Raw genomic sequence first — 27,035 nt, 5'->3', positions numbered from 1 at the left:
ACAAATGGCAAAAATACCAATGCTGTTAAATTACACATTATAAAAAGAAATTATTAACCATTTAAGAACCATTGTTGGAACCATTAAATGTTGGGCATTTTGGCCTTAAAAAAAAAAAAATTGTTTCCAAAATTAAGTTTTACTCTAAAAACATGTGACCTTAAACCATCCAACAATAACGTGCAGACACAGCTCAGTTGTGTAATGCTAATTTTATTCATCCTATTCTAAAACAATGTAAAACATATAGAAAGGATGCTTCCCAAATGTAAAGGACTACGGATCAAGGGACACACTCTGTGCTCATACATCTGCCTAAACAGCAACATTTAAAACAAACCAACAAGGATCCAGTGTACTGAATTTGGTCTCAAGATTGTAATAAGTTCTTAACACTTCAGGCTTTGCAGCCCTCGTAGAAAAGGACTGAAAAGAAAATAAGCAGCAAAACGAGGGGAATTACATGAATAACAAAAACACCAAAGACACGTTACTGAGCTACTTTGATGAATTGTTTTTGTTCTTTTGTGTTTGGGGGTTGTGGGAAAGAAATGTGTGTGCTTCTTCAGTATATACAAAAGGTATTCCCACTCGGTATAACTCTGAAAGTACACATTTAGATTAGCATAATTCATATTGATGCAGTGTTCCATTTACAGATTTTTTTAATTCACTGTCATCACTATCCACTAAAAAGTAACTGCTGTAACAGACTACTGAAATAAAAATGAAATAAATTATTTTCATCAACATATGACACCGAGATATTAAACACTGACACACACACACATTCGGACAAAAGAAAAAGGTTTGTTCTTTAAAAACAAGATTTGACTGTAAGACTTTATTCAGCTCAGAGAGTAAAAGCACAGTGAAAAACCTAAAGGTTGCTCACCAAGACGTGTTATAATAATGTGTTGAATGATGCTAATGTAAAATTGCTTGGCCGTAAATTGGTGCACAACTGATTTTACAAATTAGCAAAGTAAATTTAGTCTTACTTTATAGGAACTATCACCTAACACTAAAATAATATGTACAGGCCTCTTGATCATCATCATCATTGTGAATTCCAGTAAAAGATTCAATGCTATTCACAGTCCTTTTGTTGCCCTCTACAGAAAACAGTGCCTTAAAATCAACAGCTAACTTGATGTTACAGTACACAACAGTTTAGTCACATAAAAAAAAGACGCCGACAAAACATTTAACCAAACACATATGGACACCTCAAGTAAAAAGCCCTACCCTGCTCTGTCCTGATTAAGATTCCTCTCTGATTGGCGTGCATCCAGAGAAAAAACTGTTCTGAAAACTGGTCAGGAGTCTTTTCTTCTTCTTGAGGAAGCTGACTGTTGTTCTGTCCTCACTGTAATCCTCCTCCTCGTCCTCTTCCTCCGGAAAGAAAGGCTTTCTATCCGACTTCAGGTCTGCAGTGGGATGTACCATGTCTCCGATTTCTTTTAGCACCTGAAATAGTGCACATTAAATCATTTACAGTTCCAGTAGCAACGGGCATCACAGGCAAGAGACTATATGCCAAAACATATTTACAGTCAACAGTCGTTAAATGTCACTGTATTGTTGGAGTTGTTGTGGAAATGCAGGGTTTGCCTTGATAAACAGGAATACAGGGGTGAGACCTCTCTGATGGAGACTGAGTCTCAACTAGGCCTGCACCATTAACTGTTACAAAATTGCGATTGATTCATATATATATATATATTTTTTTTTTTTAATGACTGATGATTCTCATTTAATTTTACGAGCCAACTGCTTCACTACTGTCTAGAGCCCTAACAATAAAGGATTTTATATATATATATATATATTAAAAAAAAAAACACGTAACAAAACAAACCGATTTTCTTAACGTTAGTTATTTGTAGTTATTTATAAGTTTTCGCTAAAATAATATAATAATTTGTTATTGGAACAGAGGAACATCCAAATATAATAAAGTTCGAATAAATAAAATGTATAAAAATACAAACTTGATATGAAACTTAAAGTCCTTTGAACAAAAAAAAACATTAACAATTTGTTTTTAATTTTTTAAATATTAATTTATAAGAATCTTTTTTTTTTCTTTTAAATAATAAATCGGCCGGATAACATCGGCCTGCCGATATATTGCTCGGAGTTTTAAACATAAACTGTTTAAAATAGCTTTTAAAGCGCTGCAGTGCTCTCCCTTCTCTTCACTGAGGTCTATGTTTAAGGTTTGTGGCGATGCGCATTGTGCTGTAGGTGCCAAAAAAAATCTCTTTGGTACTAACAATTTGCTCTGTTTTGCAATAGCCAAAAAATCATGGCAGAGAAACATTTCTAAGCAAAAAAAATTGTGATTTGTAATTTCCCCCAAATCGCAAAGGCATAATCTCAACCTAGTCAAAGTTCTGGACACGCGTCTTTTCCCAAACCTTGTACGTCTACATGCATGCCGGTCATTCTCAAGGCCACCACATGGATGATTAGTCCTTGTATTGTCAAGTCTTCAGAAGGAGCAGCCTACCTTCTTAGTGGGTGTACAAGATGGCGGCTTGAAGAATGTGGTGTTTTCAGGGCTGACGGATGGGGGATCTTGAATAGACCCGGAGTCTCTGGAAACATTTTCTGTCTGACTTCCATCCTGAAATAAGCAGAAGTCCAATGTGTAAGTCCAATGCATTGTATTATCATAAAAGCATCCAATATGTTCATCAAAACAAATCAAATAATTTTTCCATTATTTGGATTTTGCTTGGGAATATCTACCTCCTATTTACATGTATTACTGCTACTGTAGTCTGACGTTGCCACACGCTGAGTAAGGTCTGGCTACATTACACAAAAAATACATACTGGGATAGGAAAAAAACAGCCCTGCTTTGTTAAACTCCACATGCACAAACTGCTCTACAAGATAGTCTTGGGAAAGAATGTTTTTTTAAGACTGTTTTTTGGGGCTTTTCCTTTTATTAGTGACAGTGAAAAGACAGGAAAGGGGAGCGAGAGATGGGCGGGACGTAAGTCGGATTTGAACCCGGGTCGCTGCAGGACTCAGCCTAAATGCCTCAACCCTTACTGGGTGAGCGGGAGGCCGCCCCGGGATACAATGTGTTCTGGATGAACATTTGCATGTAGGGATGCGAGCTCTGGCATTAAACTGGCTAAACGCACTGTTGTTTGTATGTTTGCAGTGTCTCGTCTGCTCTAAAATAATCAAATGCCAAAATTACACAAGCATCATTAAACTAGTACCAGGTTGTTATGGTTTATTAAGTAGTACTTTAAAATGCTTCCAATATTTCTATTCAACATTGATGATGTAATAAACATTAGTCTAATAGTCCAATAATGACTTCAGTTTTGTTATTTTCAGTTATTACATTATAAGTCAATATTTAATAGTTAACTATATCTTCCAACTTCTACAATTGGATGAGTTGGTGTAATGTATGTGGTGTTTGCATGTATTTGAAAAGCAACATTTTATTGTGATGAGCTGTTACTGTATGGAGCAATTATTACATAAAAGTTTGCCGTAAAATTCAGTTGAGTAATTAAAACATCAACATCCTGATGATAGACTTTTTTTTTACAGCAGATATTTGGACCTGTCATAGTAGAATTAGCACAGATAAAATTGATAACCCTAACTATGGCTCAGTTCTATTAGTGTCCTATAAGTAATCTATTACAGTGAGCCAGCATGCACAATTCCAGGGCTTCCCCTACGTGGAATGCAGCCATCATTAATGTTATTAAATATAAACCTGGTCTTTTATTTACTAGGACATGTCAAAATATCTGCCCTAAAAAAAAAGAAGAACTATCCAACGTGCAGATGTTTCAGCACAGTTTGATTGTCAACAGTCTGATATACAAACACGAAACTTCATCACACTAACAGTGCACATTATTGGTAGATCAATGGAAATCATTCAATAACTTACGTCAGCAAGCACCTGGTTATCTATATTTCGGCATTTCTCATGATCACATTGGCAGTTCTCCCCGCATGTCATCTTTCCTTTGCGGCACCTGCACTGCTTGTTGCTGCAGCGGCCTTTACATGCACACTAAAGAAAGAGAAATCATGACAGAAATCCTTTTTTTTGCATCAGATCTAACAATATAAGATTCAGGAATTTTTCTTTAAAACTCTCAAATGAACAAAAAGTCGATTTTGAAAAGCCCTGACCTGCTTTTCACGTACCTAGTGCTTTTTGAATAATGTGACATTTTTCAGAGGCTAATTTACAGTCAGCATCTATGAGCTAACTGCTTGAAGATGACCCCCGATCCTAATCCCAGTCTTACCCCAGTTGCTTTGGGTTTCTTTGAGGTTCTGCGTCCCTTTTCAGTTTTCACAGGAAGCCACTCGTCCTCCTCATTCTCATCCTCGCTGGGAGACACCAGCTCTTCGATGTTGATGGTCATATTGTGCGGTGCTTTAGCTGTGGTGAAGCGCTTCCCTTTAGGCTTTGGTTGGGAGAGAACACAAAAGGAAAAATCAACACACTTAAAAATAAATATCCCTAAATCAGAGAACTTCACATCTACATCTAATGTCAAAATTATAGTTCACAGAATCATTCAATCTTTGTTTAATATTTTTTTCCACTTTAAACATTGGCCCTGACCAAAACATGTTCAGTGACTATAGGGAGATATCCCACATTAGAAAACTGAAGTAACATTGTACAAAAACAACAAACAAGGTAAAATATTTGCAATACCTTACCTTTGGAGGAACGTACTCAAACGAGTCTTCTAGGTTCTTTTCATTGTTGGCTGTAGGCGCAAGGACTGTCTTTTCACTTGCCAGGTGGAGCAATGAGAGTTTCTGTGGAAGGGGACAAAAAGGCATTGTTTGAACACGCACGCACGCACTAAGTAAAGATAAATGCAGCACTTCACATTGTAGCATTTGTAAAATGATTTGTCATCTGATCATTAGTCAACACTGACTTTAAAAAACAATGTTGTATACACTAATGAATGTTATTGATCATTTATAATTAAAGTTAACATTAAGATGATAAAAAAAAAGGTTACCTGTCTGTATTGCTCATTCTGCTCCACCAGTGATTGGTTCTGCTCACTTAAAGCTCGAAGCTTTTCAAGCTCTTCTTCCTAGAATGATGTTACAAATACACCACATGATTAACTTTTTGTGATAACTGCACAATTTCACTTAAAAACAAGGCAAAATGCAGAGAGGTTGATCAAACACTTTTCAGCTAGCAGAGACAAACCTGAACTTTGAGGCGTTGGAGAAGCTCCTTCTCCTTTGCAGTCTCCCTATCTTTCTGCTTTGTTTCGTCTGACTCTTCACATACAGGTCTGTTCTGTAGCTGGTTAAGGAGGTAAAGGACCTTTACAAGAAAACAAAAACAAATGTACAGTACATTATAGAACATAACTTTTCACAAGTGTGCATGTCTTCTGAAAAGAGATGCAAATAGGTACATGAGTAAAAGCCATGAGCACCTTCTCTTGATGCCTCTCCTCTAGGTCCACCAACTGCTGCTGGTGCTCCATGTCCATGGTTGACATCACATTTCTCTCATCAGCCAGCATCTTCCTTAAATCTTGTGCATTCCCCATCTCCTGTTTAAGTTCACTCTCCAGCTTGGCACTGGCTGTTTTAGCAGACAGCAGCTAAATAAACAAGAAGGGGGAAATTGATGTTTTTTGGAATTATGAACAGCAACATATCAATGTACCATGACTAATTTAACACAGGTGTGAATAAATAATCTTTCGCATTTGCTCACCTCAGACATGAGGACCTTAAGGGCACACTTGGCATCGACTATGGTTGTGATGCTATCAAAGCGCTGTTTCAAACGGCCCTCGCTGTCTGCCACGAGAACTTTCTGTTGAAGGTCAGCTATCTGGGCATTCCTGTAAAGACACAAATAACTCTGAAAATCTTAACAATTTAAAATCAATTCCATGTTTCCTGTAGATATGTTTTGTAAAACTGACATTGTGGTTTCAAAGAGTGAAAGAATCTTTGCAGCAATGAATTAAAAGCACAGTCTGTGAGTGCATTGGGAGATGAGTAGCAAATATTGCTCAGCAGGTGATAGGACGCTCATTAGACCTACAGGGAGGCAGAGGCCGATGAACACAGGTCCAAAAAAAAAAAAAAAAGTTTCAATGCAGTGACTGCATTGCTTTGTCAGACTCACCTGAGGTCCATCTCTGTTTGCAGGCTCTCTACCTGTTTGGTCAGAGGTGTTTCCAGCGCTCCCTGGGTCTCCAGCTCAGAGATGATCAGTGTCCGACGCTGCATGGAAGGACACCACAGAGCAAAGGATTGATCCTTTGTAACATTTCTACTTTGGAAAGTGTTGGATGTCCCACAGATTCTCAATTCTGTGGATATTCCCACAAGTGTAGACACTTCAGATACAACTGCAGCAGATGCACAACCTTTTCCATCAAGCAACAGTGGCTTCTCCTTTATGCCTCTTTCCACCTCTGAAGTCCAGGATGAACTCACCAAGCTAAATACAAACAAATCTGCTGGCCTTGATGGTCTTGATCCCATGTTCTTAAAAGCAGCATCCCGCATTATTGCCGCTCCCGCCACGAGACTCTTTAACATGTCCCTACAGCTCTCTGAGTTCCCTACTGACTGGAAATCAGCAATAATCTCTCCCCACTTTAAAGGGGGTTCTGAATCTGACCCTAACTGTTACGACCATTTTCTATCCTACCATGTCTTGCCAAAGTTCTGGAGAAGCTCGTACAAAAACAGTTAAATGATTTCCTAAATAAAAGCATATAAATTTGACATGCAATCTGGTTTTCGGAGGGCATGGGTGCATAACAGCCACCACAAGGTCCTTGATGATGTAATTACAGCATTAGACAGCAAACAGGTCTGTTATTGCCACCTTTATAGACCTTGCCAAGGCCTTTGACTCTGTGACCATAGTATCCTCTTACACAAGCTTTCCAGTATTGGCCTGTCCTCCTCTAGCTGTGATTGGTTTGCCAATTATCTCACCAACCGTGTACAACAATTGAAGGTTGAAAATATTATGTCAGACCCACTTATTATCTCTAAAGGTGTGCCTCAAGGCTCCATCTTGGGCCCAACCCTTTATTCTATCTACATCAATGATATAGCCAGAGCTGTTGGAACCTCTCGGATTCATCTTTATGCAGATGATGCCATTTTGTACTCAGTTGGTTCCTCTCTCAATTCTGCAGCTTCTAGTCTTAAACTCAGCTTTACCAATATAGAACAGTTCTTTGATAAACTCCAACTCCGTATTAATACCAGTAAGACTCCACCTACAATCACCTGTATGAACGGTATGGCTCTGGAGTACGTCAATAAATATAAATATCTAGGTATTTGGTTGGATTCATCTCTGTCATTCAAAACACACATCAATAACCTCAAGCAAAAGTCAAAGCTAGACTAGCCTTTCTTTTCCGTAATAAAGCTCCTTTACTCATGCTACCAAATGCACCCTTGTTAAGATGACAGTACTGCCAATTTTGGACTATGGTGATATTATCTACAAAATGGCACCAAACACAGCCCAAAAACTTGACACAATCTACCATTCAGCCATTCGTTTTGCTACTATGCACCCTTCACACTCATCATTGTGACCTGTACACCTGGTGGATGCCCTCCCTTTATACCCGGCGGCTACATCATTGTTTTCTCTTTATAATAAGACAATCCTGGCCAAGACACCTCCCTATTTGTTATCTCTTTTTCATGCCGTCATAACACCTATCACACAAGATCGAGTAATTTGATTAAATTTAGTACCCCTCCTACTTCTACTACCTTTGGACGTAATGCCTTCCTCTTGCAGCAGTACATGACTGGAATACACTACAGAATACCCTGAAACTTACATCTCTGATCCCATCTCCACCTTTAAGCAAAACCTCCAAATACATTGTTGACTCTTGTTCCTGCTGACAATCATGAACCATATTTATACACACATATTTCTCTTATTCTCTTTCTTTCTTCGTTGACTGTCTTTTTTTATTCAATTGCTTGTTCTATGTGTCATGCGTTTGACTATGTAAAGTTGTACAGTATGTTTATTTCCTTTTAATTCGGTTGCTTGTTCTATGTGTCATGTGTTTGACTACGTTAAGTTGTACAGTATGTTCATATCTATTTCTGTAGCCTCTTGGCCAGGTCATGTTTGTAAATGAGAATTGGTTCTCAAACAGTTTACCTGGATAAATAAAGGTTAAATAAAAAAAATAAAGTGTGCACGCTCAACAGTAGAGAATTGACATCTCACCCTGATTTTGGCAGCGGGTCGGTCCCCTGCCTCTATCTGCTGTTTGAGGTGGTTGATCTCCTGAGCCAAGGCCTTCCTGTCCTCCAGCAGATCGTTGAGGTGGCGCCGGGCCTCCTCGGTGCTAACCAGCACCTCCACTTCATTTAGAAGCCATGTCTGATCACAGAAATACAATCGCAGAGTTAAGGCAGCAACATAGGCATTGTTACTCTTTTGGGTAAATTCACATACTGTATGGTAACAATACTGTTCTGACTTTTGTTCAGAAAAATCAGTCAAGTTCTGAAGACCACTGTTTAGAAAGACTAAAGCTCTGTTTCATTAAACTGACAAACAGCCCTATGGCATCCTTCTTATCCTCTCCTCTGCTGCTGAGGCAAAGAGAATCACTACCGGTGAAGCAAATAAGCCTCAAGTTTACAAAAACTCAACTAATTTGATACATTGCCAATAAGGCTTAGTCATTGCATATAATTCACTTTTTTTTTGCTCGCTCACAACAATTCACAATTTGCATAATGAGCTTTGTATGGTTAGGATGTTGCATTTATGCAAGTTTATCTTGTGCTTGTTCAAAGTACGTACACACACCAACACCAAAGGGAGAGGTGGGAAAAGCAGAGGGAAATCATCCCCACTCAAAACCGGGGTATAAGTTACCTCCCTACTCTGCAGCATGTTCTGCAGTATCCAATGTAATTACAGGCTGAAATTCCATTTTCAAAACAGTAATCCAATTTTGTTACTTTTAGTGCATCCCTAGCAATAATTTTTTTGCACTTAGTTTAGCCTAGCAGACCAAATACTGTTTTTTGTGACTACAGAGAAGCCCTAGAACCATATTGTACTACCTTAACTCTTGCAGCAGCTCCCTCCATTCCTCTTTGATGACCCTCTTTGCGTTTCTCGGCTACCTCACTTCTCTTCTGTAGGGCATCTTTCAACCGCTTGTTTGCAGCTGCAGCCTGTGGGAGGAAAGGGAGACGCTTTAAATAATTTCCAGTTACACTTATTTCTAACAGTTTGACATTATACTATTCAGACTGAATTGCCTGACAAAATTGAGAAAAAGGGGGAGTGACTCAGATGTTTGCAACCAGGTCAGTGTGGGTCACACATTTAAAATATAATACAGTAAGTACTTGCTACTTCACAGATGTTGTGTATATGAACTCCAGCATATTTACTTACAGATCTCGTAAATTAAATTGCACAGGAAAAAAACAAAACAAAGAGGCCTCACCTCCTCCGTTTTACGACGCAAAACATTGGCCTGTTTCTGGAAATCCCTCTCAAGTTTAAGCAACTCATACTGGCGTTTACGATCCTGTAAAACAGATACAAAACATAAAACGGTGGGGTTCATGCAGCCAAGTTACCAAAATGAAAAAGTATGAGGAAAAAAAGAATTTAGCATCAACACCTGATGAATTCACAAATAATTGTTGGTTAAAGAAAATGCCCTGCAGTGTCTCTCGATCGCCACATACCTTCTCCTTTAGCTGCAGCACCTCCCTGTCCTTCTTGCTCTTCCACTGTCGGAATTTCTCAGAGTCGTCCCTCATCTGCTTCATCAGCTGCGTACGCTGGGTCTTCATAGCCTGCAAGAACACAGCGTTAATGTGCTTGAATTTGGCAATTGTGGCTTACATGTGTTACAAGTCATATTTGTATAAGCAATGCTCTATGCCAACTCAGTGCACATGGTAATGATCATAATTTGTAGTCTTTAAAAAAAAGAATTTGACCAAAACAATGTTCAATGCACTCAAAGTAATTGCCAGATACATCAAGTATACATTGTCACTGTTATTTGGTCCATATGTAACATTAACAAGTTCCTATTTTAACATTAATGAGATGGCTTTTTGACCCAAGAATCACCTACTTCTGTGATGGGAGAATAACTTTTGTTCACGTACACAGCCCATTGCATAAAAATCATACTTTCTGCAATGCAACATCTAATTTTAAACATAACAGTAACAATATTTTGGGTACAAAAACAGTCATACAGACATTAGAAAAAAAAACATGACAGACAGACAGACTGCACCCCTCACCATCAGAGGAACTAGAAAAGTAAAGAAAATCACGGGTTACCTGAATCTCCTGCATGAGCTTGCCAACTTTCTGAACAGAGGACTCCTTGAGTTTCAGCAGTTTGGACTGCTCCAGGAGCTTCTTCTTCATGTCTCCGAGGTTGCCCTCTAGCTCCTGTAGTCTCTTTCTCCGCTGCTCACTGAGCCTAGAACAAGGCGGTGGATGTCAGATGATGCAGGAAGTAAAAACGTGAAGGCTACTTTATTTTATGTCAAAACAAATTAGTAATATGTTTGCCAAATTATGAAGCTACATATACAACCAAACCACGGCCAAAAAACTCCTAAGTGTTCGTACTTAGCCTGGTTAGTGTCTTTCTTTGCAGACTGAAGTGCAAAAATAAGTTCCTCTTTCTCTTTCTGCAGAGAATCCACTGCAGTCTGTAGAGTCTGTACATTTTTCTGAAGAAGATTAAAACATGTCCATCATATCTCAAGAATTAAACATGGTTCATAATTGATAAAAAAAATGAAGAAAAAAAAAATGGGGGGGGGGCGCTATAACATTTTTTAATACAGCAGGGGACTGGTTATGTCCTAGTGAAAACCCAAAAGTTAGTAATACACAGTTTACAGTCTTCCCACAAGTTTTCAGCAAATATTATTCATCTATAATGTGATTAGAACAAAATCACTGATTTTGCTTCACCCAAACTTTACATGATTTATTATTTGAGTCAAAAATGGATACTAAATCCTCTTACCTGGTGCTCTGATTGCATTGGCTCCAACTGGGTGTCATTCTGGCACATTTTCTTCACAAAAGCTTCCTTCAAGCTCAACACTTTGTTCAGCTCAATCAGTTCCTTGGAGAGCTGAGCCTGGCGCAGTGCATGATGGGTTGTAAAAGCCTCCGGGGAGTCCTTACCAACAATGCCAGCGGCATCCTGATTTAAGGTGGGAAACATCTCAATTTGCATTTGGTTCAGAAATGGCTTAGGAGAAAGACTTCATTCTCGGATCAATGAGTTGGTTTAACAAAGAAATACTGCCTGTTACCGCAGATTTAAAAAAATATATACAGTATATATTTAGTGAATATCATTAGTTTATGTGAAAAATGCGCACGCTCGGTTTAATGGAAAACAACACTGCAGAATTCTCAATTTCGTACAGTATCTTTGATATAAATCATCATCTAATCTAATCATTATCTTTTACAAGACCAAACGTGTCGACGTACTGATGGCGATTCATCGTTGTTACTGCCGTTCCCGGACAACTCGGCTCCATCCTCTCCTGCTGCCATAGCATCGATGGAGGCGGCGATGCCTGCACTCTCATCCTGAGAAAAGCCAACAAACAGCAAATCATGAAATTCAGTATTATGACCATCAAATCAACAGTGTTGGATTTGAATTTGTTCTACATTACATACATACATACATTATGCTGATTTAAAAAAAAAAAGAGACAAAAAGTAATTAAGCAATTAAGTATATAAAAGTCTATATAATGGCCAATGCAAATTTCAGCCTTACTTCTACTTTGTCTTTGGATGGATACTAAAATATATACAGTATATGTTGTAAAATGGCTTGTGTACCTTGAGCTCCAAGATGATGTCTTGCAAGTTCTTCATCACCTCAACATTCTCCTTCAACTCTTGGTCCTCCAGTTTTTCCAACAACTTTTCAAGATTCACTGTACATCTGAAATAAAAGTTAAAAATATAAATAGCTGAAATCCTAAACAGTATTGACATAAGCCATCAAAAACCAAACAAAGCTTTTAACAAGAATAGCTCAATTATTCTGTGTTGTTAGACCCTTCCTGAAGCTCTCCAGGCTTCATGCCTTTGTGAACTTACGCTGCGTGGTCCCGCAGTTGTTCCAGTCTGCTTTGTAGTTTCTCATTTGCATGTTCCGTCTAGAAAAGCAAAAAGCAAACACAATGTGATAAACATGATGGATGACACACATTTAAATGTCTCAGAGAAGACATCAGATAAACTGAACATTTTGTAAATTAAGGTCTTGGCTTTGTTTCCTACCCATACAGTAGGTATACACGAACACATCATCACCATAGAAACAGTTTCCCCATCAGCGTTCAACAATGACTTTGGAGGAAGGAGGATTAGTAAATGTGGTTACGGTCTGGCTCACCATAATGATCTTTTCAAACATGAGGGCAGTCTGTCCAGCTGCCCGGCTCAGCTCCCTGCTTAGCTTATTGTTCTCATCCTGCAGGGAGCGATTCCTTTCCAACAGCTTAGTCACCTTCTCCGCCGACTCTGGCCTGTAACAGAGGGACAGAGTAACCGTCATGGCTTCTTGTTATGAGTAATACGTACCCTGGGAGCATTATTCCAACATCCTGTTAGGATATCAGCCTATGGGGAAATTTGATGTCTTACCCAGAGAGCATCGGAGCTACTCCTCCACGGGCATGAAGTAGCATCACCTGCAGCTCCTGAACCTAAACAAGTGTATGAATAAAAGACATTTAATACATTTTAAATGGAAGAAGTAAGGTGTGTATCACACACTTTCTGTCATCTCAATCTTCAACAAAGATTTGCAGCATGATTTCATAAGCCAGTAGCAGTTTGAGATCTGATTAGGAAGTCAACTTCACACTCCAACTGTCCAATTTCCGTACCTGTTGTTTCAAATGGTTCATTTCGACAGCTCTGGGGTCAACATTGACTATAGGTTTGTTTTTGATCTTGCGAGCTCTGTCAGCATATCGCAGTGTGTTGATGGTCTCCTCCATGTTGGAGTCTGCAGGACTGACGCACGCAATCATCAAAGTGTGGCTATTGCCTCCCAAAGAATCTGATGATGACAAACAGAAAACGATTCACAGTAGTGCTTAGTACAATCATTCACTATTTTGTACCTGTCTGTACATTAACCAGTAATGCTGCCAAAAATAAATAAAGCTATACACAGATCCCGTTCAGCAGGTACCAACGTTACACTTCTCTGGACAACAATGATGTCAATAGAGCAGAATGAAAAACGTTCTCGTTGTCAACAGAAGCAGCCTAATGTATGTGTTACAAAGTCAGGATGGTATCTGAGACTAATGACCACAACGTAACTTTTGAATATCAAAATCAAAGCTTACCTTGTAGCAGGCGAGTGAGCTTGGAGTCTCTGTAAGGAACAAAGTTATTTTTTTTGCTTTCATCCCCCAAAGCACTGATGACATTACCCAAAGACAAAAGGCCACGATTGATGCTGATGCCTGAAGATGAAGATAAAAAAGCATTAAAAACAGAAATGCTGTTATTAAGGGCACATTTCATTACAAAGAGACAATAGAAATATTATACTGCACCATATATGATTTGGAGGGTCATAAATTGACCGTGACAACTTTTAACCAAGTAAAACTACAGAAAAAAAACAAAAATACTTTACCTTCCTTTAAACGCTCTCCCTCTGCTTTGGTTTTCTTTTGCCTCTCTGAACCCGCCAGATCCACAAGGTGCAATTTTGAAACAACAGAATCAATTCTGCAACAAAACATTACACAAATATTTAACTAAGATAGTGTTTCAATGGGGTGTCTTTATGAAAAACCACAGCCAAAACAAAGAAATCACATTAAAACAGTATGTCAAAATGATATCTATTTGATAACCCATTTTTCAATTTGATTTATTGTACTTAACCCTTTAGACAATATCCAACTCACCCTAATCAATGTTAATCAGACGTGGTTAACCTAAAGCATATATTCATAACATATACAATGATATACAAAGCATTTTAGGAAAAGTTGTATTACATAAAGCTGTCAACAACATGCTTTTTGCATGTCACTGTTTAAAGTTTCACTATGTGTAAACTTCAAATGATGTACGTTAAGGTTAAATGGGAAAAAATATTTGCCAAAGTGTTTTTGTGTGAAAACACCACCAAACTAACTTGTCTTTCCCTCTGCGCTGCTCCAGTGTGATGGTGAAGATAGCATGTGAGCGTGAGGAAGCGGCATTCATCGCTGTGGAACCCACGGTGCGAGCAGAATTTCCAATCTCCAGACAACCCACCATCTCTTGGGCAGAGAAGACCTGCCTCTCAGTTAAACCCACAATCTGGAGAAAAACAATAGGTTATTTTCAATAAAAACGCTGACACACTATGACTATATTTAAATGTGTACGGATTTAAAAGGGGCCACCAAGGTATAGAATGAGGATTTATCTTTCCATCTAGCTTTAAAGAAATGTGACAATTTACGCTTTCATTTTTGTAAAAGATGTCAGTCACTCACCTTAATGCCCTCTTTAGGGTCCTCCCTAATGCTGAGGCCAGGTTTATCTTTAGATGGACACAGCAAGTCCAATATGTCCTCATTATAGATCTACAATCAAAAAAAGGGAAGAACTTAAGCAAATAATGTTTTAAAAGACCATAGTGCAATGAAACATTTGCTTAATACCAAGGAACTGGTGAGAAAAAAATGTGTAAACAACATGTGCACCAACCTCCAGGTAAGATACTGCCAGGCAGAAGTCACAGTCCGTCCTCCTCTCCCTTTCCTCAAAGATCATTCTGATAACTCGCGGAATAACTCCGACTGAGGGATCATTTTCTTGAGCTGATGTGTATGTTCCACCCATGGAGAAAGTTTTCCCTGAACCTGTCTGTCCATATGCAAGAACTGTGGCATGGTAGCCTACAAAAAGGACAATAAAGTGAGGATGCAAAATGATTTAAAAGAAAATAAAGAAACAAAGCCTATTGATCTAACAATTAACATGTTTGTGCAGCTAGTGGTCAGTAAAGAGTCCTTTAGCAAAACCAGCACACAGGAGTGGGGTAAAAACAAAAAGACAAGTTTCTTACAGAATTCAATAAATTTTAAAGACATAACTACCTTTGAAAAGCCCACCCAATAAGGGGGACACAGTCGTATTGAAGACCTCTTCTTGTTCAGCAGTGGGATCGAATACATAATCATAGGTGAACGCCTTCTCTGTTCCAACAATCACCTGAAAACAAACACTTTTACTTACACATACAGGGTAGTGTAGTTGCATGGGCTTTATGGAAGAAGAAAAATATCATATACACATGGATAAAATTGACATGAGCTGTTGTTGAACACAGACCTGTTGCTCTCCTGGCACAAAAGTGAGACAGCACTGGCATCCTTCGTTGATTTCCTTAGGTACCAACGGGCGACATCGCAAGGCAACCCGCACTGGGATCACCTTAACATCGTCATTTGTCATGATGCAAGTCTTTATACCTAGTAATAAAAGAAACAGAAGAGGTTATCATAATGAGGCCAAGTAATATCTATCAGTCCAGCCATATAGCAAGATGACATGTCATTAAAAACATCTTAATGGAACATAAAACTTTTTAATAAGCGACACCAGAGTTGATAGCATAAAAAATGGTTATTCTATGGTTGATACTGACTACAATGACAGATGTTGATACAGAGATTACCTTCATGAAGATAAGAGGATTTGTCTTCAGTGCTCACATGAATGATGAAACATCATGGGGCTTTTGTGTTTAATGAAATGTTTCTGTTGTTTGCTGTTGATGCTAATGCCTTGGCCAGGACTCCCTTGTAAAAGAGATTCTGAATCTCAATGGGACTATTTCCTGGTTAAATATTATTATGTTTATACTTGGTACATTATGGAAGAAGAAGTGCTATATGCATTAGTGTTGCATTAGGTTCATTGATGTTACTTGGACATCAATAAATGTTAATATAATACCAAAAGACAAATGTTGTCAGAGAACACAACCGGGAATTAAAAAAAAGCTTTTATGACGTTAGTTGGTTCACCATCACTGAACACTGGCGTATTTTTTGTTTAAGATGGTATATCCTAATCAGTTTTAATTGGTAGTATGCCTTCCATTGGTAAACCATGTCGTAGTTCACTAGGGCTGTTGTCATGGGTGTCCAAGAAGTTGGTCTATTATTCATCTATGGCGCACGGGTGTCTGAGGATGACATCATATCCTAAAGTCCATCCTTCGCTCAAACCGATCAAAACCGAGCTGTGTAACGTTAATAAGACAGCGATGTAATGGAACTGTACTTCTACTCATTAGATGTCTATTAGGCTAAGCTAAGCCAGTTAGTTAACAATATACCGTTTACAGTAACGTTGGCTGCCTAAGAAGCAGCGTTACAGCAAAACAGGCTTCCAACTTTATTGTTAGCGGTCGTTAAAGTGCCTTTTTTTTTAATTGAAAACAATGCCAAAGACCAAACAAAGTCTACAGCCCAGCTGACGGGTGATAATTAAGTTAAAGTTAGTCTCAGGTTACGTTAGCTAGTCAGCTAACGTTAGCTAGCTAGCTGCAGTTATTAGCAAGACGTTGACTTCAGTGTTAACTTTACCTTGAACGTTTTCTCCGATGCCAACGTTTACATATCACACAACGGCATTCAGCGGTTCTGGTTGATAATGGTCAGCGCTAATATAAAACACTCGTAATAAAACCTTTGAATGTTATTTGTTGCGGAAAACTTGATTAAGCTCTGTCCTTAGGTTAGCTCGTGGACTTAAACCAATATCTTTGAGATGAATGTTGTTGCCGCCCGCCACTTTCAAACATCCAGCTCCGCCTCCTTCTTCTTCTTCTAATTGTAGTTTTATGGTAGAGTCAACGTAACTCGGCAGCCTTACTGACCTCTACCGGATTAAAGGAAAAACACAGTATAAAACTAAAACATACACACACACGCACGCACGCACGCACGCACACACACACACACACACACAAAATTGATTCTTGCTTTAATCTTTAACCTTTGTCACGTTTACTCTACACACATGAAACACACATTTCCAACTCAGCAAAAATTGCCACAATTTTATGACAGAGTGAAGGCAGGAGGTGAATCCCTTTTGTTACCTGACAGAGTCCGTCCCCTTAATTTACGAAAATGAGGGCAATTAAAAAATACCCTCAGTTCTTAGATGACCAATATTAAAAAACAAACCAAAACAAAAGGTATTAGGCACAGCAAAGAGAGCAAGCATCAAAACATTGCTGCCCGGGCAACAGCATATGACTCAGTAATAGTGTACGATAGACATGCCATGTTAAGAAATTAAAAGCTCAGGAGAGATTGTCTTTTCCGAGATAAGTGCAAATAGAGGAGGAAGATAGGCACAAGGGAAGATGAGTGGGTGACATGACAGGCCTCTTGATGAGATGAATTTTCAGCCCTATGATGTTAAATGGGGAGTGACTGTCTGTTTTGGCTGGAAGAGAAAGGTCATAACATGGCAGCCAGAGGGGAAAACAGCTGAGTCCAGATAAAATAATGGCAAGGTTTCTGCAGGGGAAGAGAGGAGTTAGGCAGGCAATAGACGTCAAAGCATGGATCATGTTGCGTTTGTGTGCTACTGATAAAGCGTTCACATTTCCAGAATTTGCCCCCAAAAGAGGATTTTCACAATGATATGACACCAATATGTTTCTCCTTCATCCGAATGTTTTTTCCCCCCTATACATCAGAGGATATAATAAATGTGCAGGAGAAACAAGCACTCCCGGCGATGTCGTAACTGGGTCATATGCAATCCATGGCTTTTATCAACCTTGTGACCACTGGGAACTGCAACAGGATTGCCAGAGTTTACCAGATGTCTGGTGCAACCTCCACCCGTCCTGTGACAGATGCTATTGAAACAATGAAGTCACATTTTCACAGTTGACACATGGTGACAAATGATCATGTTGAAAAGCGTCTTTTGATGCTGATAATTTATCATCTATAACTGAGCAATTGAAACCATGAAGGTGAAACTTCAGGTGGAGAGATTTATTATTTTTTGGAGCATTTTCAGCTTTCATTTTTTAACAGGACAGCTGAAGACATGAAAGGTGGGGGGGTGGGGGGGGGGGATGATATGCAGCAAAGGGCCTCAGGTCGGAGTCAAACCCGCTGCGTTGAGGAATAAACCATGTGGGCGCCCGCTCTCCCAACTGGGCCATCCGGGTGCCCAGGTGGAGAGATTTTGATGCCAAAACAGGAGATTGGCTAACAGTAAATTATTGTTTTGATATCCAGGAATATCAGTAGTAGACTTTAGAAGTAATCACTTGGTCATTGATATTGATCAAACCCTTGATGATATACTATAACCATTATATGCTATAGGGAAATTAAAAGATCAGTTATATAATATTCCCTTTAGTTCCATTCAAATACTTTTCTATTCAAGCAGGGGTGCAAAGGGACTACAGTTATTTTGTATTTTCTGACTTTTTGAAGAACATGTGAAGTTTTGTTAAACTTTGTGTTTATTCAAATCATGATGAGTATGGCTCATTCTCAGTCTTCAGTTAGCTACAGTACTCAGTGGCGAGGGAGCACTGCTGAAATCCCACCACAAGTCCTAATAACAACATGCCAGATTGTCTCATGCTCCCAAGAATAGAACAGACAGTGAATGAATGGAACAAACCAGTCTATTCTTTCCATATACAGTATATTCACTAAATGGTGAATGTGCATGTGGGGATTTTTTCTTATAGGAAGATTAAAATGCCAACAATAATGCTCTCAGCTCAGCCTATTTGGCTTATAAAGGCACCTTGACATTGAGCAGCAGTGCCCACTCTAATACTGTAGCTGGAATGGGAGGAAATTTGGCCTGCTCTTCTCTTTCCTGTTGTAGTCTCTAAAGATAATCTGCACTGGGTGGACTGCATTGCAATCATCCGTGTCTAAAATCCAATGGTTGCATGAATGAGGGTTTGAAGAGGATACAGCCATGTCAGCTTCATGCCCTACTAAGCTACATGTTCTTTGATAGGGTTTTCCACTGGGAACATATTTATATGATACATTGAATTGCAATCTAAGTAGCTTAAATAATAATTAAGTTGGCTGAGTATTTGAGTAAATTTGGGAATTTTGTTGTAGAACTTTATCACTGAAAAGATGTTTCTTTTATTACTAGGCTATAAGAATGAAGCTCCCCACTGCTCCAATTTCTACATCAGAGCTAATTAAGGACTTAACAGTGCTAACTGTGACAGAGAAGCTATTGTATTGTATTGCATCATACAGTATCACTACACAACTGAGGACGTTTTTATTTTTCTGTATTCCAATGCAAGCCTTGGCAGTTTCTGTTATCATAAAACATGAATATGTATTTTTTTAAAGTTTGAATAATCGCAACATTTATGAGAATGTAAATAGGAAAGACCAAGTGCAATGATTTTGAAGGGCTATGCTCTCATTTGTTTAAAAGAACAACTGCCTCACTTCCAGTACACATTTAATGACAAAGAAAAAAAAGTTAAAAGAAGTTAATCCACATCAGGCAATCAACTATCACATCAGTTTCTGCAAGACGTGCATGTTACCTCGATTCACTTATTACAAAGGACATGGGAGGGGGAAGTCATTTAAGCAGGAAAATGATTGCACCCGGATCCTTCAAATTTTTTTATTAATTAAAGTTATTTAGCCTCTGCCCAAAGGGGCCTGTTACCAGGCAAATGCTCATTCAATATCCACCAGAGCCAACAATAGCTATACATTTTAAAACAGGCCTGAAGCCTTATGCTGAGTCAGTCATGAGACACTTTAAGGGAGGGGTGCCTGTGGGTGCTTACTGCTCCGGCCCACATGATAAACTCAAATGTGTCTGGACTTGACAGCAAATCGGGGTAAAGAAAAAGAAAAATTGACACTGAATGACCCTAAATTTGACGTAATCACAAGTACTATTTCGGCACTGCAGTATTGCAGACGCTTACGTCAGTTTAATTGCCAATGGTCCTGGTATCAGCACCACCCATACACCAAATAGCACTGAGGATGGTAATGTGAACATGATCATACTCACCCTGTTCTCTACGGTCAGTGAGGCTTTAAATGCTGAGTGACACGGAGCACCTGGAGACATTTATACTGATTCTGATCAAATTTGTTTGGGGGTGGCAGTAGCTCAGTCTGTCGGGAGTTGGGTTGAAAATTGGCGGGTTGCTGGTTCAAGTCCCAGTACGGACCACAGAGTGTGGATTGGTAGCTGGAGAGATGCCAGTTCACCTCCTGGGTGCTGCCAGGTGCTCTGTTATGATCAAATGGATCTCTCCTGATCACTAATTCCATTGAAAAACAACTGTCAAAGTCATTTTTGCCTTAAATCAACAGGGCGACACTGTTTCAGTTGTCAGCTTTACACTGCTTCAAACTTAATTAAATAAAGGTATTTTACTGATTACACATACATATTTTGAAGACAAACGAGGAAGGCCCCCTCAAAATAATTTTATAATTTCAATGTCAAGATGTTTTCCCACAAGTCAAGGCACGGTCCAGCATCAGCTGACCCTGCATCATAACCTGACCCTGTTTAGTAACTCCTCTAATTATGATACATTTATTTCTGCTGCAGAACGGTGATGGAGTTGGACAATTTATTTTCATTTATGCTGTTTCAGGGTGCCAGATCCGCAATGATAATATGTGTCATGAAGCCTAGAACTTCTACCCCGGGGTGCATGTGGTTTGATCTCATGTTTAGCAAGACACTGAACCCCAAGTTGCTCCCCATACGCTTTATGTGGCTGCCCACTGCTCCTAATGCTCATGGGTTACATACAGAGATTGCATTTGACTACATTGTACTTTACAATTGTATGTAATGAATAATAACATTTCTTCTTCTGGACACAGGCCTATGTTATAAGATTCCATGTAAGCAATTATAACCCATAGAGACACACACAAAGGACACATCCACCTCAGTGGAATACTTGCAAATCAATTACCTCAATCAATCAATCAAGATCACTCTCCCTCTATATTGCAGAGATCTTTAACAGGAGGCCCGGGGCCCTCTATAGGGGGTCCTCGGAGTTACTGCAGGGGGAGCCTCTAAATTGTTAATTGTTTAAAAGTGTCTTCAAACATGTCTTTACATGAATCTAACATATTATTAACAAATATAAATCAGCCTATTTGTGAGGAGAAAAAAACTGATGATAGGCTTACTGGCCTATGGGTAAGGTAGTCACTAAGACAGCCACTGATACAGTTAATGAGGATTCACTGTTACACATGTATGCTATAGGCTATATAACATTAAAACATAATTGATAAAATCATGCCAGCAAATATTTTAATGGTATTCAATGGACTAAAAAGGTAAAGCCTTTAGGCAGCCCATGCGTTATTAATATGCAACTTAATTGCATTCAATTCAGTTGATAGGCTGACGATAGTTTTCCATGCACACACGCACGCATCATAGACAGTACATTATTATGTTTATTATATTGTTAATATACAGTCTATGGGACGCATACATGCGTATGTACGCCGGGATCACGCATGCTTCCACGGCAATAACACATTTGATACCCCAGAAGCTACGCAGAATGTGTAGCCACTGTGCGCAACCCATTTCCTGAATCCGCTTCCGACGACACTGCTGCTTGTGCCACAGACTGATCAGGGCTTTTACCCGAACAGCACTGAATGGTAGCAGCTGAGAGACGGGTGCGTAGCGAGGGTTGCCAAACCCTGAGGATTTCTCACGGCTCACGGACTAGAATGCTCTATATGTATCCCCATAAACGGATGCCAACCTCCAAACAAACCTAGGCTACTGAAAACTTTCAGTTCTACGTTTGACGCGGAGCTGTTATTTAGAATTTTTCAACCAGGTCCAAGAACAGGCATCATGCAGGTGCAAACTGTGGGCTAACGGTACTGAAATGACTTGCTTGGCGTTGATGCGTTTGTATAGTGCCATGCCAAACCCGCATTGTCAGATGTCATTTTACTGTGCGTTATACCAGTGTCTGGGATTCCAACATAGGCTACTGGGCCTGTCGTGTAATTAGAAGTTCGTGAGGCAGTGGCAAACAAGCTGGTGCAATGAGAAGCTACGCTGCCCAACACATTTTGCGCAATTTGTGTTAAAGCTTATGGGTCCTGCGTACTCCGGCTTCCACTTGGAGAGGTGTGCTGCTGGGCTACAGCGCACTGGCTGTCGGCTTCACATCTGGACCGCCTGGCTACTGTCATCTGCGGCCTGTTTGGACTGTTTAGACACTCCCTGAACATTTAGGGGAACTGACTGAGATCGCCTCGGATGGTTTCGTGTTAGGGAAAAGGGGTAAATATTTGGCTGGGACTTGGCTTTATCGGTGATCCACTGGAACACCGTTGTCCAAAGCTGGACTGGCTGACTACTCAAGGAAAAAACGCTTTTCCAGCTATGGATTTTGCTTAGCGAAGTCACGCATTTTTAAAGGCAACGCTAGGGTGACATTGCAGTCTTCTCACATAGGTTATTTCGTCGTCCGAGAAAAAAATAAAAGAGTAAAAGTGGAGTATTGTCCGTCATACGTATCAACGCAGTGGGATTTCTACGTCTGGTCGGCGTTCACCCCCACCCTTCCCGCGGTGACGGTTATGGGTCGGAAGCGGTGTGTCGGTGCAGATTGTTCCAAGATGGCGGCCGGGTGCTGCGGGGTGAAGAAGCAGAAGCTGTCGGGATCGCCCGGGTCGGGGGGTCCCGGTGGGGTGGGGATAGGAAACGGGGTGGCAGGAACCGGACATTGTGGCTCGGAGTTGGGGATTGGCTCCTCCGCGACCGTTGCAGCAGCGGCGAACGTGATCAGAGCCAACGGCCTGGGGGGACCCGGGGGTAGCGTTAGCAGCAGCAGCAGTAGTAGTAGTGGTAGCAGCAGCGGCGGCTCAAACGCTCTGTCCCCAGCCCAGGCCGGTTACACTTCATCCGGCCTCTCCCCAAATCTCAGCTCGGGACCTGGTTCGGGAGGTGGAAGCAGAAAAATGGTCGTCTCAGCGGAGATGTGCTGCTTCTGTTTTGACGTGCTTTATTGCCACCTCTACGGATACCAGCCTCCAAGAACACCCAGGTTTACAAATGATCCCTAGTGAGTATCTTTGTCTTTTGTTGTTTTTGCTGCATGTCAAAGCTCATCGATGTAGTCTCTCAACTAATGTCTTATGCGGCACACTTGATGGGGTTGCCTCTGGATTCGGCTTCAGTGTTGAGGGCACAAACTGTCACATCGAAACAACATTTGACTAATAGGGATTTTAACGGGAAAAGTCGCGATCATAGCTTCATTCGGCCAAGTTGGAATTTGGGCCTTACCGCCTTGACTGTCGGTACTATAGAAGTATGCCAGTCGGCACTGGCCCGCAACTCAACTAACCCAGCTAACATTAACGTTAGCTAGAATGAATGATCTTATATTATGTTATCATGCTATGTTACGTATAACTGAATGATGTAGCTACTCTGATGCATTTTTAGATTTCCCGTCGCTACTCAGCGAAATTAACATTATGCAATACTGTTTGTCTAGCTAGCGTCAGCTAGCTAGCTAACTCAAACAACACTGGCTGACGTTGAGCCTGTTTGCTACAAGCTAATAGTAGCTAGCTAGCCACTGACACTAAAGCTGAAAAGGGTGGAAACGAGTAAGATAATTCGCCTATTGTGTCGGGTTAACCGTAGACGTTTAGCTAGTTACGATAGAGCTTCTAAACAGCTAAAATAATCCACATTAAAAGTCACCGTTAGTAATATAAATAATTTATGTTGCCCTCAATGAACTCTGAATTGCTACATACCAAGCTTAGCCTTGTAAGCTACATTAGCTTAGCAACGAAGCACAAATTAGCTTGTGGTAAGTAATTTAACAGTTAATGTCTTAAAATGCTCTATAGGATCACGATAACCGGGTACATTAATCGCTCGTTTTACAGTCTAATAGGTGTACTGTCAAATTAAGGGACACTAACGTTAACCGAGTTCGGCACCAAACAAAGACTGTAAAAATAAGGCACCAACCAACAAAGAAAATGTGGTTCCTGCTAAGTCCTAAGCATTCCTTATTGGCAAATTTAACAAAAAATAATGCACAGGCAATTTTAAAGAAATATACAAAAAAATGTAACGCTTATTCATTTGAAGCATTCACTGACCAAATTAACCAACCGATTAATGTAACTTTATGCTTTCTGCCTGTGACCGCCCTCCTGCGCCCTCCACTGAAACATGTTGACCCCACCTTAGATAAGCGTTGTAATGTTATGTGACATGCGACTTTGCGGGGGTTTTACTTACATTTTGAGACTCTGAAGTTATTGTTTAAAATTACAATTGGAGTTTACTATTCCGGTGTATTGACCTTAAATGAGCAAAGATACTTTGGGGTGACTTATTGACAAGGGCCAAGTTTAATTGTATCAAAAATATCAAAAAAGACAAAGGAATTGCTGTATTGGGGTTTTAAATGTGTCTTTATATCCTCATAACAAATGAAAGTGTAAAATTAAAAGGCAGTCTTTAAGTTCACCATGCAGACACTAAAAACAATGGTGTGTACGTTTCAGGTGCACATGATGGTTTGTGAATGGTCAGGGTTTTGCAGATGATCATTACGGTTAGGGCTGAGTACCGAGGTCAATTCTTTTTTAAGGCTCTGACCGAATTGCCTCCATAGTATTGAGTGTCAAAAAATGCCTTGTCATTCAATTTCCAAATTTCAGTTCCTGGGGAGTAAGTCTCATCAGCGTCAGTGAGCCAATAAGCATGCAGTGTTTCTACCAAGATCTACTAATGCTTGGCTGTCCAACGTTACACATTTTAGAGACACATAGGAAAAACTTGACGAGGTAGGAGCTGTAAAATAATGCTGTAATGTTGTAAATCTTTTTTTTCAAGTATTGTTAAGAAACCAGTATGGAAGTCACAGTATTGGTATTTTACCGGTATCGGAAGTGTTTGAATGATATCCACCCCTAATTATGGAAAACAATCCCTCATAACCACTGTTTATGTGTTTAATAAAGTCCCCCTATCCTTCTTACTCAGCACTTTCACATCAAAATGTATATTTTTTTGCCTTTTTATAGGTGACACTGTATTGGAAAATGAGTCTGTTGAAATGCTGCTTCTGGCATGTTGACCTTTGAAAGAAAATCCAACCTACTGAAACCTTTTAATTATACAAGGGTAGCCTCAAAAAACTACCACATCACACTAACGTCTCTATCTAGAGTTTATCTCACCTCAGCAGATTCCAGGCAACAGCTTTACACATTCAAATATGAGAACAGTTTAAAACTGATAGTGGTGCGGCAAACACTGAACAATGAATTGACGTTTCCCAGACATAACTGGTACAGCTAACTGTACCATGTCTTTGGTCAATCACGAAATGCAGACCAAACACTTAATTTCTTTTCCAATTCATTTTAGACATTCCTGATTACATACATGGCTGCCTCTATAAATGAATCCACCAGACTCAAATATGTGTTGCCACAGAATATGTCCCCAGTCTTCTCTCTCCCACTGTTGGTGTGTTCATTTAAAAATCCCTTTCAAGACCATTACTTCAAGGCCCAGTCCCAATGTCCATGCTAAGCATTAACCCTTCATAAACATTAACTGATGGCACCTGTGCAATCATTGCAAAGATTTCCTGAATAGACTTTTATTAGATTATTTTAAGACTATTATTGTTAATGCCTTTTGATCGAAAAAGTTGAAAACATCAACATAATGGGGGTCCTATGTAAGCGAAGTATTTGTTGCTATGTACATTTGTAAATTTACATTTGTATTTTCTGTGTCATCCCCAATTGTAAATTGTAATTTCCTTCAGCAGGGACAAGGGGAAAGTGTTAAGGAAGGGCTCAGAAAGCCATTACCCTTTACACATCAGAAAGCTCTCGAAATAGTTTTTATTTTTTTTAACTTGCACAATCGGTGTAGATGAGCATGCAATACTTGAATTTCACAACATCCCTTAGAGAAATGAATTCCATTTGAGTTGAGCTTAAGTCTGTCAGTGTTAAAGGGTGAACATTGTGGTTGCGCCTAATCTTCACCACATGGAACTAAGGTCTAAAGCCAAGCAGCCAAGCAAACTAGGAATGTAGGCATGTGAAAACTCCAGCAGGTTTGAGAAACTCTTAATTCTGCTCTGTGGTGTCCTCGACATGTCCTTCACTTGGGGGCATTGTCAGATTGAATTATTGAAATGCTCAGAAGTCATTCAGTGCCTCAGATAGTAAATAATTTGTCACATTTTGTGACCTTTTTTATGATAGTGGTACTAAAATTTAGGAATGGCTTCTTGTAAATGGGCCCTTTATTTTAAGTCATGGTAAACCCATAAATTCATTGTGAATCATTCGTTGTTTCTGCTGTCTACACCGACTGACTAGCTTACAAGGCTCATCGTATCGTATCGTACGTATTGTCGGTATTAGTAAAACAGCCAGACTTCTCCAAATGAAAGGTCACATGCTGCTGTCACTCAATATACCGGTATGCGTAAAGGTAGCAGCTTCAAGGAACAACACAACACAGGATACATTTTTTAAAAATTGCTTCGATTTTACTGCAAGAAGACCAACGGACTAAGCTAGCCAGCGAGCGCTGCTGCAGGTACGTTAGCATAACTGGTCTGCCAATTTAGCTAGCTTACTTAAGTTGACTTGAAGGGTTGTACAACTTGATACAACTGTAGTTATTTGTTCGAGTAAGGTTAATTGAAATTTGTGTAATGTTATGTTTGCTAACTATCTTTACAGTAAACTACTTTTATTTTTGTAGACATAGTAAGCTAAACAAACAACTGACATTTAAGATTACAATTTGAAAGTAATAAGAGCTAGCAAACATGCTGTC

General features: G+C 39.6%; 2 protein-coding genes across 3 annotated transcripts in view; one reads left to right on the top strand and one right to left on the bottom strand.

Annotated features, from left to right (window-relative positions):
• Window positions 1-660: 660 nt before the first annotated feature.
• On the bottom strand, window positions 661-16,991 carry kif4 (kinesin family member 4). Its single transcript, XM_032532694.1, has 31 exons — window positions 16,718-16,991; window positions 15,456-15,595; window positions 15,221-15,335; window positions 14,829-15,019; window positions 14,615-14,704; window positions 14,269-14,435; window positions 13,759-13,853; window positions 13,463-13,582; window positions 12,992-13,167; window positions 12,747-12,808; window positions 12,496-12,628; window positions 12,198-12,256; window positions 11,934-12,039; window positions 11,571-11,672; window positions 11,092-11,274; window positions 10,686-10,789; window positions 10,389-10,533; window positions 9,776-9,886; window positions 9,529-9,612; window positions 9,137-9,250; window positions 8,286-8,441; window positions 6,186-6,283; window positions 5,766-5,895; window positions 5,479-5,649; window positions 5,244-5,363; window positions 5,044-5,121; window positions 4,730-4,831; window positions 4,306-4,467; window positions 3,939-4,064; window positions 2,516-2,632; window positions 661-1,470 (listed from the first exon to the last, which is right to left on the bottom strand). The coding sequence occupies exons 2-31, from the start codon at window positions 15,576-15,578 to the stop codon at window positions 1,264-1,266; spliced, it is 3,747 nt and encodes a 1,248-aa protein (XP_032388585.1). The 5' UTR covers window positions 15,579-15,595; window positions 16,718-16,991; the 3' UTR covers window positions 661-1,263.
• A 4,759-nt stretch (window positions 16,992-21,750) lies between these two features.
• ammecr1 (AMMECR nuclear protein 1) overlaps window positions 21,751-27,035 on the top strand; it is an 11,517-nt gene continuing 6,232 nt past the window's right edge. Inside the window, exon 1 of one of the 2 annotated variants that reach the window (XM_032532726.1) lies at window positions 21,751-23,256. In XM_032532726.1, the coding sequence (XP_032388617.1) occupies window positions 22,772-23,256 (485 nt within the window). In that variant the 5' untranslated portion in view covers window positions 21,751-22,771. The remainder of the gene's footprint in view (window positions 23,257-27,035) is intronic. The other variant, XM_032532725.1, reaches the window with a different exon arrangement.

This window comes from Etheostoma spectabile, chromosome 13 (assembly GCF_008692095.1).
Source record: "Etheostoma spectabile isolate EspeVRDwgs_2016 chromosome 13, UIUC_Espe_1.0, whole genome shotgun sequence".
Classification (NCBI taxonomy): domain Eukaryota; kingdom Metazoa; phylum Chordata; class Actinopteri; order Perciformes; family Percidae; genus Etheostoma; species Etheostoma spectabile.
This window is presented reverse-complemented; position numbering and strand designations above follow the sequence as displayed.

What these genes read in the sequence shown, in the direction of transcription:
- kif4 (XM_032532694.1), bottom strand. Translation starts at nt 15,578, where the DNA reads ATGACAAATGACGATGTTAAGGTGATCCCAGTGCGGGTTGCCTTGCGA. An exon ending in ACATCATCTTGGAGCTCAAG is followed by an intron (nt 11,673 to 11,933) that starts GTACACAAGCCA and finishes GGCTTTTCTCAG; the next exon opens with GATGAGAGTGCAGGCATCGC. An exon ending in AGGAGAGGCATCAAGAGAAG is followed by an intron (nt 5,364 to 5,478) that starts GTGCTCATGGCT and finishes TTTCTTGTAAAG; the next exon opens with GTCCTTTACCTCCTTAACCA.